This window comes from Histoplasma capsulatum, genomic scaffold (assembly GCF_000149585.1).
Source record: "Histoplasma capsulatum NAm1 scaffold_1 genomic scaffold, whole genome shotgun sequence".
In the NCBI taxonomy this organism is placed as follows: domain Eukaryota; kingdom Fungi; phylum Ascomycota; class Eurotiomycetes; order Onygenales; family Ajellomycetaceae; genus Histoplasma; species Histoplasma mississippiense.
The window spans coordinates 2,022,545-2,034,393 of NW_001813982.1; the positions used below are offsets into that span (position 1 = coordinate 2,022,545).

An 11,849-nucleotide genomic window follows, 5' to 3' on the forward strand; every position below is an offset into this window, starting at 1 on the left:
ATGAGATTGAATCATCTATGAATTATCTCAGAATCTTCATATAAAGTTTGCTGATGATTATATTTTTGAAAGGATCTGAATTTTAATTCATTATGATGATTAACAAAGTTTTATATTCAATTGACATCAATTGTTAATGAAGGTTTGAATTCAAATTTGATTTCTCATTCAGAAAGAAGTAAATTGATTATATTTCATACAATCATAATTTAAAATGATTTCTCTCCTGCAGTTATGAATAAAATTCATTAAATAAAAGATTCTTTCTCTGTAAAACTGAGTTTTCAATTCTTTAATGAAGTATCAATATGTGTTATATGATTATATATGTGATCAGCTAGAGTAAAATGTGAAACATTATAAAGCTTTATTGCAGCTCATACATTTGAAATTTGATTATTATTAAATGTTTGAATAGTTAAAAAAAGTCTTCCTTTTTAAAAAGAAGTTTAATGACTTCACATTGTTGATATTTTAATTGTTATGTTTAATAGCACAGTGAGATGATGAGAAGTGGCTGACTCACTTGTGGATTACATTAGTTCAACTCTGCTTGTGTAACTTGTAAGTTAGTTGAGATAAGTAGAAATAAGAGAAAAGTAATGCTTTCTTATGAAGGTTCTGAAGAAACCAGGCCAACCAGTACTTGAATAGCACATAGTTAGTTAACCATGATAGCCACCCAGTTGTGCTAATACCATAGTAAGATACATGATGCGAACCGATAAAAAATGAAGGGAGGCAATGGGTTAATTGCTCTTGGATATTTCTTCCTTTCTTTTCTCCTAACTCCGAACCAGAAAATCCTAAATGTGAATCAAGCAGAATAAGAACCTACAAGAGGGAGGGAGATAGGAGGTGTAGCCTGTCATCGCAATTGGCCATCTCAGTTGACCACAACTCTAAGAAGAATGTAGTTGCAGATAGGCCTCCCTGATTCCACAGGGAACTCTACCTACACAACCCATAAATCGGCTCATCTAACCTAGATGAGTTTGCCAACCGCATATGTTCTGTAAGCAGCTTGACTACCAGGAAATCCTCGCAAGGATCCCGTTCGGCCAACTCCGAACACTGTATTTTCTAGCTTCGTCCAGAAAAGGGGCCCAAGACCAAAACTCGAACGATAGGGAAAACGTGCTCTAGTGGCAATGTTGTGGTTTGCAGCAATCGCCGGAGGACAATATAACATTCTAGATTTTTGTGGTCAAGGGAAGCGACAGTCCGTCAATTGACGGTAGAAAGAAGCAGGGAAAAGTACAGTACATATGGCTAAAAGGAAACGATCAGCGTCGACACAGGGAAAATGACGGGATAAAGAAGACACAAGTATGAACACTATGCACAGAACCTGTACCATAGCGATAAGGAGTAATAGGATCTTGGACCTGTATTTTTTGAAAGTCGGTGGCCGCGAGAATATGCCTAGATATCTGGTGCGGACAACGAAGTTGACAAGTATATACATCGATTGCGCTTTATTTGTTACATTGACAGCCCAGTCCGTATCCTATTGCGATCCAAATTGCCATTCCTCAGTTCACACGGCACGGAATGGAATGCCGTGTGCCTACACACACACACACACACACACACACAAGGAAATGACGAATTGTTAATTTAGTGATTTCAATGACAACCGTTCAAGGGGGCAAGGGGCGTTGCATAATGTGCCTCCATGGAACAGAATTCCATGATAAAGCAAGCTGCACATTCATCACCAATAAATCTGTAGATATAGGGGATGAGTCTGATATTTACCAAAACATCCTTTTTCCTTTGGAGCACGGGGTTGTCGAAGGAGAACGCCAATTCCAAATGTTCAAACACTGAAGTGATAACATCTACCGCAATCTATAAAGAGATGTCGGTATCCTAGACCAGGGTCTAGATATCTCAGGCATCTCTGACCTCGCCAGATGATAATCTAAGGGGGATAGAGCATAGCTATCTCAGGTAACTTAAGCCCACTAGCCATGATCTTGAACAGGAAATAAATTGAACGAACGTACCTACGACCACGCGCCCATATTTATCTGCTTAGCAATTGCTGAAAACGGATCGAAACGTATCGTGTCTGCTGCCTCGATGGCAATATCGGAGCCAGTACCAAGGGCAACGCCCACATCGGCTATCTTCAAGACTGGTAAATCATTGACCTCATCTCTTGCCATAGCTGCAGTATTCTCGTGTGTTTGGAATCCCTTAACAATTCGAAGCTTCTGTTTCCGTGGTGTGCGGGGGAAAACGATTTCTTCATATTTCCAGAGTTGTTTCCCATTGATTATCATTGGGGGTTATCGGTTCAGGGACACTTCTAACGATTGACTGAAAATTTTTCCAACTTCCCTGGGGAAAATATGAAGTCACAATCAAGATCGGTGATTCCATGAATACGGAATGGCGTGGTTTTGATAATTTCACGATCGGTGGTGATTGCTTGCCCGATCAGCTTGAAGTCTCCAGTCAATTTATAACGTTATGTATATCTTAGACGCTGAAAATTCCGAACATTTGTTGAACGGTGAGGATTGTGCGGAAATAAACCAACAAGCACTAACAACTGGTTATATCAGGCCAACAAGGCCCCACAAAGTCGAGTCCTCCTTAACTCTATCATCTCCTTAACCCCTATCACCACAGCCTTTCCCAGCATTTGGTTCAATCATCACGCGTTGTCCCACGAGTGGCCAATTGTTCTTGACTGATTCGATTTGTGATGGATCTGCGCTCGAAAGGGGCATAACAGTGCCATCCTTTTGAACTACACTGCTGCATCTGGGAATAAGGGCATCTGGCATGAGCTTAAATTATAGTCTAGGCGAGGTTAGCTTGTGATAGTAAATAAAAACAACAAAAACAACTAACTGCACTTACATGTCTGCAACATGCGTAATGCGGATCATGAACTCGTCCTGGCTGCTCAAGGCGATCTCAAAGGGGTATTTTTATATCTTGTAACTTATGACTGAGATTTTCGAATCACCATCCATTTCGATCTTGCTACGCGGGCAGCAAAGCGTTGAAGTATCAAACTCTGCCGCATTGCACAAACCTCCTAATTCCATGTGGCCGATGTATTAAGTTTCCCAATGAGCCGTCGATGTGCTCTCCCTCATGAGAGATATCCGCGAAGCTTCCTCGGTGTATTCCTCCAGCCAGTGAAGCAACCGGTCACAAACATCTCGTTCTAGAAAATCCAATATATTAGCAAATGTCGGGGGGATAAAATTAATACAGCTCGACGATGTTAACTTTGTAAAAGTGGCAGTTTTGTCCACGCAAATGAAAGAAACAGCACTGAGAGTTTGGCTGTCGTGAGAGACTTGCAGAGAATTTTATTTCCATAATATCCGCTCTGATGGCGAGGCTCATGACAACAACAACCACAACTGTGAGTTCTTTCGGTATGAGAGCAATTCCAACTGCGTGGCAGCTGACAATCAGAAGGGGAACATTGGCAATCTCATGAAGACAACCAACCCAGCTCAGTAGGTAAAGGGGGGAAAAGTGCAAGAGGGCCCACTTCCGGAACTCCAGCCTAACAATTGAAGAGATTTGATGCAAAATAAAGTACATGGAAGTACATGTACGTATTTTTTTAAATGGAAAACTGCTGCATTTTTATATCCTTTCCACAGGAGTTAAAATCTTTTGAAGACAAGAAACACCCGCTCTTAACACCCTGCAGCTTGTTCCTCAGCTTCACGATCGGAGATGGCCCGTGGCACAAAGGCAACCAACATCACAGAAATACTTTTCATAACTTTCAACTCATTTGAATCCCAGGGGCCAAATTCATGCATAGCCATGTATGCATCGGATGGAGATCCTTTCTCCAAATATTCTATGTTGACGCAAATGGACTCTCTGTGTCATTAAGAACTTCTCCCAAGTCAGAGCCGTCAAGGAGGATTCCAGTAGACTTTGTCTGGGTTTCGAGATGCGTGCGACAGCTGTTTTTCCTGTTTTTCCTATTTTTCCAAGAGTGTCATCTTGCTGTGAGCACGGCGCGCAATAGGAATGACCGCAACGTTAGGCGCAGATGTTTCATCGGAAGTGTTTGAGACCTGAAGGCGGAAATAATGAGGCCATGCGAGTGATAGGCCGACGCAAGAGTGTTAAATTCCAATAGTGGTATGATTGTGATGGAGGCGGATGGTTGGTTCATTGTGCTACGAAGTATCTAGCGGGAGCAGCGCTTAAATAGGTGTGGTCACGTGGAATTATAGTGAGCAATATGGATGCCAACAGATTGTGTATTTCTTTACGCTTCTGCTATTAGCTAAATCTGAAATATCCTCATCCTCAAGGGTCCTTTTGCGTTTACAATACTCGGTCCAGAGGGGGATGTCGCTATTCAACTTTGCGTGCGGTATGTCCGGCTCCATACGCATCGTTATTATTGTAAAATTATAAGGCGATCCTTGGGTGTTCCTCGCTTCACAATGAGATTGCCCCAACTGCATGGCTTTCAGGAAGTAGAAGTCGTAGGAACCAAGGCCATGTTAATCCATATATTGGTGGAATTTTCATTGAAAAATAATATTTACTAGTATCCTCGAGCTACTACTTCTTCAATGCTTAATTTTTTTTTCTTATTCTTCGCAAACCGTACGTGCTTCGATCCAGGATCCGTGCTTGATTCAAGAGTCTTCGCTTGCTTTCATCATAGGCTTCAATCGCGTTGAGGACGGCCTATACTCTCTTCAATCGCTATCACCCCAGTCCTAGACGGAGCGAAGCTAGGATGTCCGTGTTTCCAAGGTTTCTATCCGCGTTTTGTGTCCATGGCAAGTAGATCAATTCGTTTATGCCAGGAGCAAAATAAAAGGCGTTCACCGCTCCAACCGCCCAGAGTCACCGCTGTTCTGCGTAAAGGAGAGAATGATTCTCCAGGCAACCAGGATCAGCTCCCCAACAGCGGACAGCATTTTCCAGCAAAGTTGTCGAGACCCCAAAGCTGATTCTCCACCGGCTGGGAGTTGTTCGCTTTCCGGCAGCACCGAGGACCATCAGCGTTTACTAATCAGCCTTTAAGTTGGTTGCATTAGCATCCATGCGCTAGTCCGTGATAGGCAACCTAGGACCAACAAAATATACGCCGCGTAGCATGCAACCAACTCCACCGTCACCGTCGTCAAAAAAGAAAAGAAAAGAAAAGAAAAACAGGTCTCGTTCCTCATTCATTTTCCTTCCCCTTTGCTGGGGGTATCAACTATCCTCCTTGACTCCGAGCCCTCTCTTGACACCACGCTGCTCTGCCCCGCTCCGTCTAAGTATGAGCCCGTCGTTGACTGCGTCCCAGCCCACCTCTCCGCACAGTTCATCCAACTTCCTTCTGCCGTCCCCTACCGTAATACAAATAGCCCGTCCGAGTCAAAGGCTTCTGTAGTCAGCAGCCTCATGCGGGCAGAACGAGCGGCGGCGGATTTCTCTAATTCCAATTCTCCTGTTGGTCTCAGGAATGGGCTGCCGTTGCAGCAGGAACAATATCCGCCCTGGCTGATTGCGGCCAGTTGGGCCGCTGTCATCTGGTACCTGATTGTGACCTTTGTGATCCTAGTGGGATGGACTCGACTGTGAGATCTTCTTGTTTTTGAATTTGGTGCTAGATGTGGAAAAAAAAAAAAAAAAAAAAAAAAAAATTACATATTAACGCTCGGGTCTTTTCCCTTCATTGTATCTAGACAAATAAATTACTCCACCGCCCCGAAGAAATCATTCTCCGCCTCACTTCAACCTTTCCAAGTTCGCCATGTCACCATCATTCGGCCCGTCAAAGATCTCGAGCCCCATCTCTACGAGTGCCTGGCTGCCAGCTTCCGTCAGAACTATCCTAAGGATAAGCTTACGATATATCTCTGCATTGCAACAAAAACCGACCCGGCGTATGCCGTGTTGAAGAAACTATTAGAGGATTTCCCGGACGCAGACGCTCGGATATTTGTTGAGGAGGAAAGCGGGGAGAGTGACAACCTTGGGCCCAACCCGAAAATTAGGAACATGAGTCGTGCGTATAACGAAGCCAAGGGTGATATCGTGTGGATTGCAGATTGCAACGTGTGGATGGGGAGAGGTGTTTGTGGCAGAATGGTGGATAAACTGTGCGGAATAGTCGCGGACGATGGCACCGTCGACAAGCAGTACAGGTTCGTCCACCAGATGCCTATCGCGGTCGATTTGGGAAATGAAAAACCGCGAATGGGGCATGCGGACGAGAGACCGGACGAGAGACAGGACTTTCCATATCAAAACTACTACAACTTCATTAACCCCCTGATAGCATCTACAGGGGCAAAAAATAGAGGGCAGTCGCCGTCTATCCTAGACATAGCAGGAGGTCGTCTAGAGGAACTCTTCCTCTCATCTTCCCACCCAAAATTCTACTCTGCAATCAACACCATCGTCATCGCCCCGTGTGCCGTTGGCAAATCAACTATGTTCCGCCGCTCACATCTGGACTACCTTACTTCACCTGCCGTCTCAAAACCCCAAGCGCAACCCCGAAGGCCCGGAATTGACTACTTCTCAGATAACATCTGCGAAGACCATCTCATCGGGGACTGCCTCTTCAAAGGGAATCCCCCGGTCAGAGTAGGGGAGCGATGGGGTAGACACAAGCTGGTATACGGTGATGTTGCCATCCAACCAGTAGCTCGTATGAGCGTCAAATCCTACCTCCGCCGGCGCATCCGCTGGCTCCGTGTGCGCAAGTACACCGTGTTGCTTGCCACACTTGCAGAGCCGGGTACGGAATCATTCCTCTGCTCAACCTACCTCGCCTTCGCACTTAGCAACCTCCTTCCTCATTATTTCCCCCAATACACCACTTATCTAAACTCCTGGATTGCGTTCTTTTCATTCTGGTCCTTCAGCATCGCCTTATGGGTCGTCATTGACTGGCTTCTCTATGTAACACTGCATTCTGCCGCTGCTCTCGAAATAGACGAACACACGCCTTCCTTCGCGCTTCCTCATCCAAGATTCTCCCGTGGCAAGGGTTTTGGCCCCCGACGGCCGTTCCATGAGTGGTTCCTTGCGTGGGTGGGTAGGGAGGCATTGGCGTTGCCGATCTGGCTTTGTGCTTTCTATGGTGGGTCAACGGTTGTTTGGAGAGATCACACATTCCGCGTAGGGATGGATTTGATTGCGACGAAGATTCCGGGGGAAATATCACACAACGGAAACGAAACGGTGCAACTTCGAAGTCCTAGTCAGATCAGAGACGGAGAAAGGACCGGCTATGACGCTCTAAACGATTATGGGAAGGCGGGGAAGGATGTACGCCAGCGAAGTCCTAAAACTCGTGGGGTGGAACTTAGGAATTGATTACAGGAACTTTTCCCTCCCCATATTACCCACCCAAGTCCCCTCGCTTCTATAATTATTAATATTGTTTTCCTCTTTTGTGTTTCCTTATTTGTTGTCATAAAAAATACCACGATACAACGTTTGGATATCTTTCGCATTATTCCCCATTTTCAACTGCCTCTCATCGTCTTTTACTTTTTGGGTCATTCCCCATACCCCATTTGTTTATACTTGCAAATTGATACCTCAAATGTTATCCTAGGAGCGATTAAGTGATATGCATATGTAATGGCATTACCAGACCCCCTTTCCTCCAACGTCGGTGCACATATCCTTCTGCACTTTAGCCTTGTTTCTTCCAAAGTTACTTCGCTTTGGGCAAAACTAGAAAACTTGCAAAAATTGAGCCTCTATATTCAAGCGGGGAATTAGTCCTTCGCCTCACCATGGTTTGCCTCATTCACTAGTCTGACTAGTCATTAAGCAGGAACAAAACAACTTATCCCCTAACAATCAATTTCCCCCTTCTAACCCATCCATTCTCCCCGCATCTCCATCACCATCTTCGCTCCCCCGGATCCCCGCCCCTCTCTCCAATCCCTCGCCTTCCTCACATTCCAACAGCCAACCAACAACCTGCATGCCCTTCGAAACCGGCCTCCTTCCCTCTCCCTCTCCCTCCACACCGTTCGTAGTCGCTTCTGTCTCTCCATCTTCCCTTTTTTCATCATCTTCAGGCAACGCGGTCCACCCTGACCTCTCAGCGAGGAAGACGGCATCATGGCCCGCATCGTTCTTGATGGCAATGCCTGCGCCGGCATGGACGAGCGCCTTAACGCACTCTAAGTGCGTGTTTAACGCCGCCCAATGCAACGGAGTGTTACCGGAGTTGTTCCGATGGTTTATAATCGGGCTTATTGGTATTGCCGTTGTTGTTGAGTCTTGGGATGTTTGGGCAGTAGCTGTTGTTTGTGATTGGGCTTGTGTTGGTGTCGTCGAGAGGAGGCTGAGGAGGTAATTGAGCGTTTCTGGGATTCAGTGATTTTGTCAATAATAGTCCTTAGGGACTAAGATATAGAATAAAGTAGGGGGGCTTTTTTTTTTTTTTTTTTTTTTTTTTTTTTTTTTTTTCCACATATACGATCACATACCAACATTCCCGTTCGCAGCAGGCCAATGCAACAAGCACGCCCCTGTTCCCCCCTGACTCTCATCCTCCATGTCGATAGCGGATTGTATGATATCAGAAGCGGAACAGCTGTATTTCTGGCTGAGGCTCGTGATATCTGTCCGCAGCGCGTCTACATCTCCCAGACGTGCGGAGTAGATGAGATCATCAATTTCTTCGAATGTGAGCGGCAGGGGCGATGTGATGCCTATCGTTTGGCCAGTTCTTGTTTCCATGGCTTAAATGATTTTCGAAAATTTTGTTTGAAAAAATGTCCCCCTGTAGGATATCTGGGGATTCCACGGAAGAGACAAATTAAAAACTGGAGTATACTTCGCTCTCGTGTGCAGTTGACCTAGGAAATGTTAGATACTAGTACGAAGAATTGTTCTTGTGCCATATCCTGTCTGCAGTTCGTCTCAGAAGGGTATCTGGAAAAGTCATCCAGTTGGCTGAAAACATTTGCAAGTAACTATAACGATAATGATTCATTGTTCCGATTTCGTTTCAGAACCGGGAAGAAATTGGAGAGAGCTATCTTCTCCCCACATGATCAAATCACGGGAAACAAACTTCCTGAACGTCACACATGCTTGAACGATTGGAACAGAAGTATAGAGCAAACTTCAAGACATCACCCTCGCAGCTTTGGCACACGCATAGAATAAAATATTCACAGCACAAGTGCCGTCATAGATAAGGAACGAACATATTACATGATGAGCCAAAAGTAATAGAATGAAATATTTTTCGTTCCACGACCCTAGGCTCTCCAGGGCTAGCAATAATCATATAAGATATAAAAAATATATATACGGTAACCAGAAAGTTACAAAAATAAAAACTACAATAGTAGCGGAAAGAGACAACATCCAAATCAAAGGAAATGAAAATACTCACCGGGCTAATATATATATGTATATATGTCCTTTCATACGAGAATCCCAATTTCCTGTCGTTTGATGCTGTTGCGCATATCATGAAACTACCTCTATACCAGGACAAAAATTATCATACCGAGCCACGTGATATAAAATTGCTCCTGGCAGCGATTCAGCACAATTCAACGAGCCGCGAACACTAATAGAAGGACTGGGGGAAACTCGGCAGTTGTGGAATGGATTTGAGGATATGAAAATTAGCACAGGCTTAGGAAATAGGTCGTCTACGAGATACAATACTGAGATAATAACTATCGGTACAGCAACAGAAACCAATAAATACATGCCTGAGGAAAGCAGCGGAGGGAGCCAGAACCGGAGAGCATGTCCACCAAAAAAAAAAAAAAAACCGATCCAAGCTTCGTCTTATAAACAAAGACAAGGAAGAAAACATATATAACTCCATGGAATATGCGCAAGAATCCAAGTTTTGCATCCTGGGTGCAATTGAGACACAGCTTATTACACCGATAGAATCGCTGGGGTCAATTGAGTCATGAGGGTAGATAAAGCTAGCGGCACGACAGCCCAATCTCGCGAAAAAGGCAGCATAACAAAGACAAATGTAAACCACAAAATCAATCTCTCAACCAAGCTCTCCGTTTTCTTCCTTCCTCTCTCTCTCTTCTCCTTGAACGCCTTCAGCTCCTTTTTGGTTAGTTTCTTCCCACTCCGCTCGGCTTTGAGACTCTTGCCATCATGGCTGTTGGCCGCCGCATCCACATCGAAATATGCATTCATCTGTCTTCTACTTTTATTCTCGTCGTTGAAAGTCTCTGGAGTCAGAGAGCCCGGTTGCCATTTGCCCGTGAACCGGTTGAACGTGCCTGTGGCTGTGTAGATGTAGTTCGGATCGGAGGAGGAAGCGGCCGCTGCAGCGGCTACCCCTGTTTCTTGTTCGGTCGCCTGAGCGTAAGGTGCAGTGGGGTCATAATCACCGTGGATTGCGGGATCATAGCCGCCAGTAACTCGTGCCTTACTAGGCTGTTGCTGTTCTGAGAATTGTGGCGCGTCTGTCTTCTGCTCCTGTTGTGGTTGTTCGTGGGTGTCAGGTACCCGGGGGTTTTCCCACTGTGCCAGACCAGTGAACCGGTTATAAAAGTAATAAGCTTGTGCATTGGCATCCCAAACAGGATCCCACCCATCATCTTCAATTTGGCCAGGGGGTTCTTCGTTAGGGAGAGGAGGTGGGGGGTCTTCGTGCGGTAGGGGTGGAGCTGAGCTGTCAGGCTCTTCCTCTCCTGCTTCTGCCTCTTCCTCACCCCCCTCCAGCTCCTCGCCTGATTCCTTATCATCCTCGTTGTCCCTGTCACCTGGAACATCTTTCGGTTCTGTATTTTTACTCCCCTGCCTCGACTCATCTCTCGGAGTCTTGGGAGATTCTGTTTCCGGTTGTGGCGCATTTTCCACGCAGTCAAGCAGCTGGCTTTCCCCAGCGCCGATGGAAGCAGCGTCAGAAGCCATTGTGTATGAGCACGGCCCTACCCCAAAATGAACAAAGGAAATGGCTCATGAAGTTTGGCGGCTGTGTCACCGCGGCATGGCCCTGGACGAATACAATCTCAGTTGAAGGTCTCCAGTATGCATTCATTTCGTTGCTTGTTTTTCTCAGTTTGTTTGTTCAAGCTTGAGTTCTGCAGGGGTCACATGACTGGTTATTTCGGGTTTAGGCTTGGCGCTGTCAAACCAAGACATATCCCATCCATGACTCCATAGATTAATGTAGCAACTTCATCTATCTTTTGTATCCTAGATAACTATGATATTGTATTTCCCAGTTCTCAATTAATACGTCCTATTTGTCGGCGCTACGCTGGGACACTCGTTCTCATCCAGCGTTGCGAAAATAACATCGCGATAGCCCACTTTTACACGTACCGTCTCTGTCCAACACCATAAAATCCAAGGCGAAAAACTCAATGAAAAAGTTGCAAATATGCTATTTAAGCATTAGCTGCGGATTGTATCACATATTGGATTTGGCGCCATCCAACCTTCAAGGCCTGTCCACATAAAGTATGAAGCATTGCATGGCCTGTCCACCCTTGCTATATTTCAAGAACTGCTTTCGAATAGGTCGCTGCAAACTTCTATTTTTGGTTAGATTTTTTGAACCCCATATGGATTGAAGCTTTCATTGTTGTAGGTATAACCTCGCCTGATAAAGCTTGTCCTCTGCGGTGCGCGAAAAGGGCATTCCGTATCTCTCCAACTCAACAACGACCTGAGGTGCTTCCTTACGGATATATTGCTAAATTGGAGATGTGAGCAGAAGCATATTACAGTAAAGGATTAACCAGCTAGCGAATATGCCATTGCGTCTTGGGTCCCCTAACCAATCTGAACCTTTAACTGTATCATACTATGCCATTACCGGTCGTCCGCTGTCATATTCCCGGAGAGCAGCATTGATACCTCCTTGGGTT

General features: G+C 45.3%; 6 protein-coding genes across 6 annotated transcripts in view; 1 reads left to right on the forward strand and 5 right to left on the reverse strand.

The window, feature by feature from the left end:
* Positions 1–1,540: 1,540 nt before the first annotated feature.
* Positions 1,541–2,291, reverse strand: HCAG_00588 (predicted protein; the record flags this gene model as incomplete). Its single annotated transcript, XM_001543492.1, has 4 exons — positions 1,541–1,570; positions 1,762–1,854; positions 1,912–1,927; positions 2,017–2,291. 4 exons carry the CDS (start codon positions 2,289–2,291, stop codon positions 1,541–1,543), a joined length of 414 nt encoding a protein of 137 aa, XP_001543542.1.
* Positions 2,292–2,624: 333 nt separating this feature from the next.
* Positions 2,625–2,906, reverse strand: HCAG_00589 (predicted protein; the record flags this gene model as incomplete). The annotated part of the gene is made up of 2 exons (XM_001543493.1): positions 2,625–2,778; positions 2,878–2,906. The coding sequence occupies 2 exons, from the start codon at positions 2,904–2,906 to the stop codon at positions 2,625–2,627; spliced, it is 183 nt and encodes a 60-aa protein (XP_001543543.1).
* Positions 2,907–5,406: 2,500 nt separating this feature from the next.
* HCAG_00590 (conserved hypothetical protein) lies at positions 5,407–7,332 on the forward strand (the record flags this gene model as incomplete). Its single annotated transcript, XM_001543494.1, has 2 exons — positions 5,407–5,582; positions 5,691–7,332. The coding sequence occupies 2 exons, from the start codon at positions 5,407–5,409 to the stop codon at positions 7,330–7,332; spliced, it is 1,818 nt and encodes a 605-aa protein (XP_001543544.1).
* Positions 7,333–7,827: 495 nt separating this feature from the next.
* Positions 7,828–8,718, reverse strand: HCAG_00591 (conserved hypothetical protein; the record flags this gene model as incomplete). The annotated part of the gene is made up of 2 exons (XM_001543495.1): positions 7,828–8,342; positions 8,466–8,718. 2 exons carry the CDS (start codon positions 8,716–8,718, stop codon positions 7,828–7,830), a joined length of 768 nt encoding a protein of 255 aa, XP_001543545.1.
* A 1,167-nt stretch (positions 8,719–9,885) lies between these two features.
* HCAG_00592 (predicted protein) lies at positions 9,886–10,887 on the reverse strand (the record flags this gene model as incomplete). Its single annotated transcript, XM_001543496.1, has 1 exon — positions 9,886–10,887. The coding sequence occupies one exon, from the start codon at positions 10,885–10,887 to the stop codon at positions 9,886–9,888; it is 1,002 nt and encodes a 333-aa protein (XP_001543546.1).
* Positions 10,888–11,419: 532 nt separating this feature from the next.
* The window catches only part of HCAG_00593 (predicted protein), a gene marked incomplete at both ends in the record, with an annotated part of 914 nt that continues 484 nt past the window's right edge, over positions 11,420–11,849 (reverse strand). Inside the window, 2 exons of the mRNA XM_001543497.1 lie at positions 11,420–11,513; positions 11,577–11,674. Coding sequence (XP_001543547.1) covers positions 11,420–11,513; positions 11,577–11,674 — 192 coding nt within the window. The remainder of the gene's footprint in view (positions 11,514–11,576; positions 11,675–11,849) is intronic.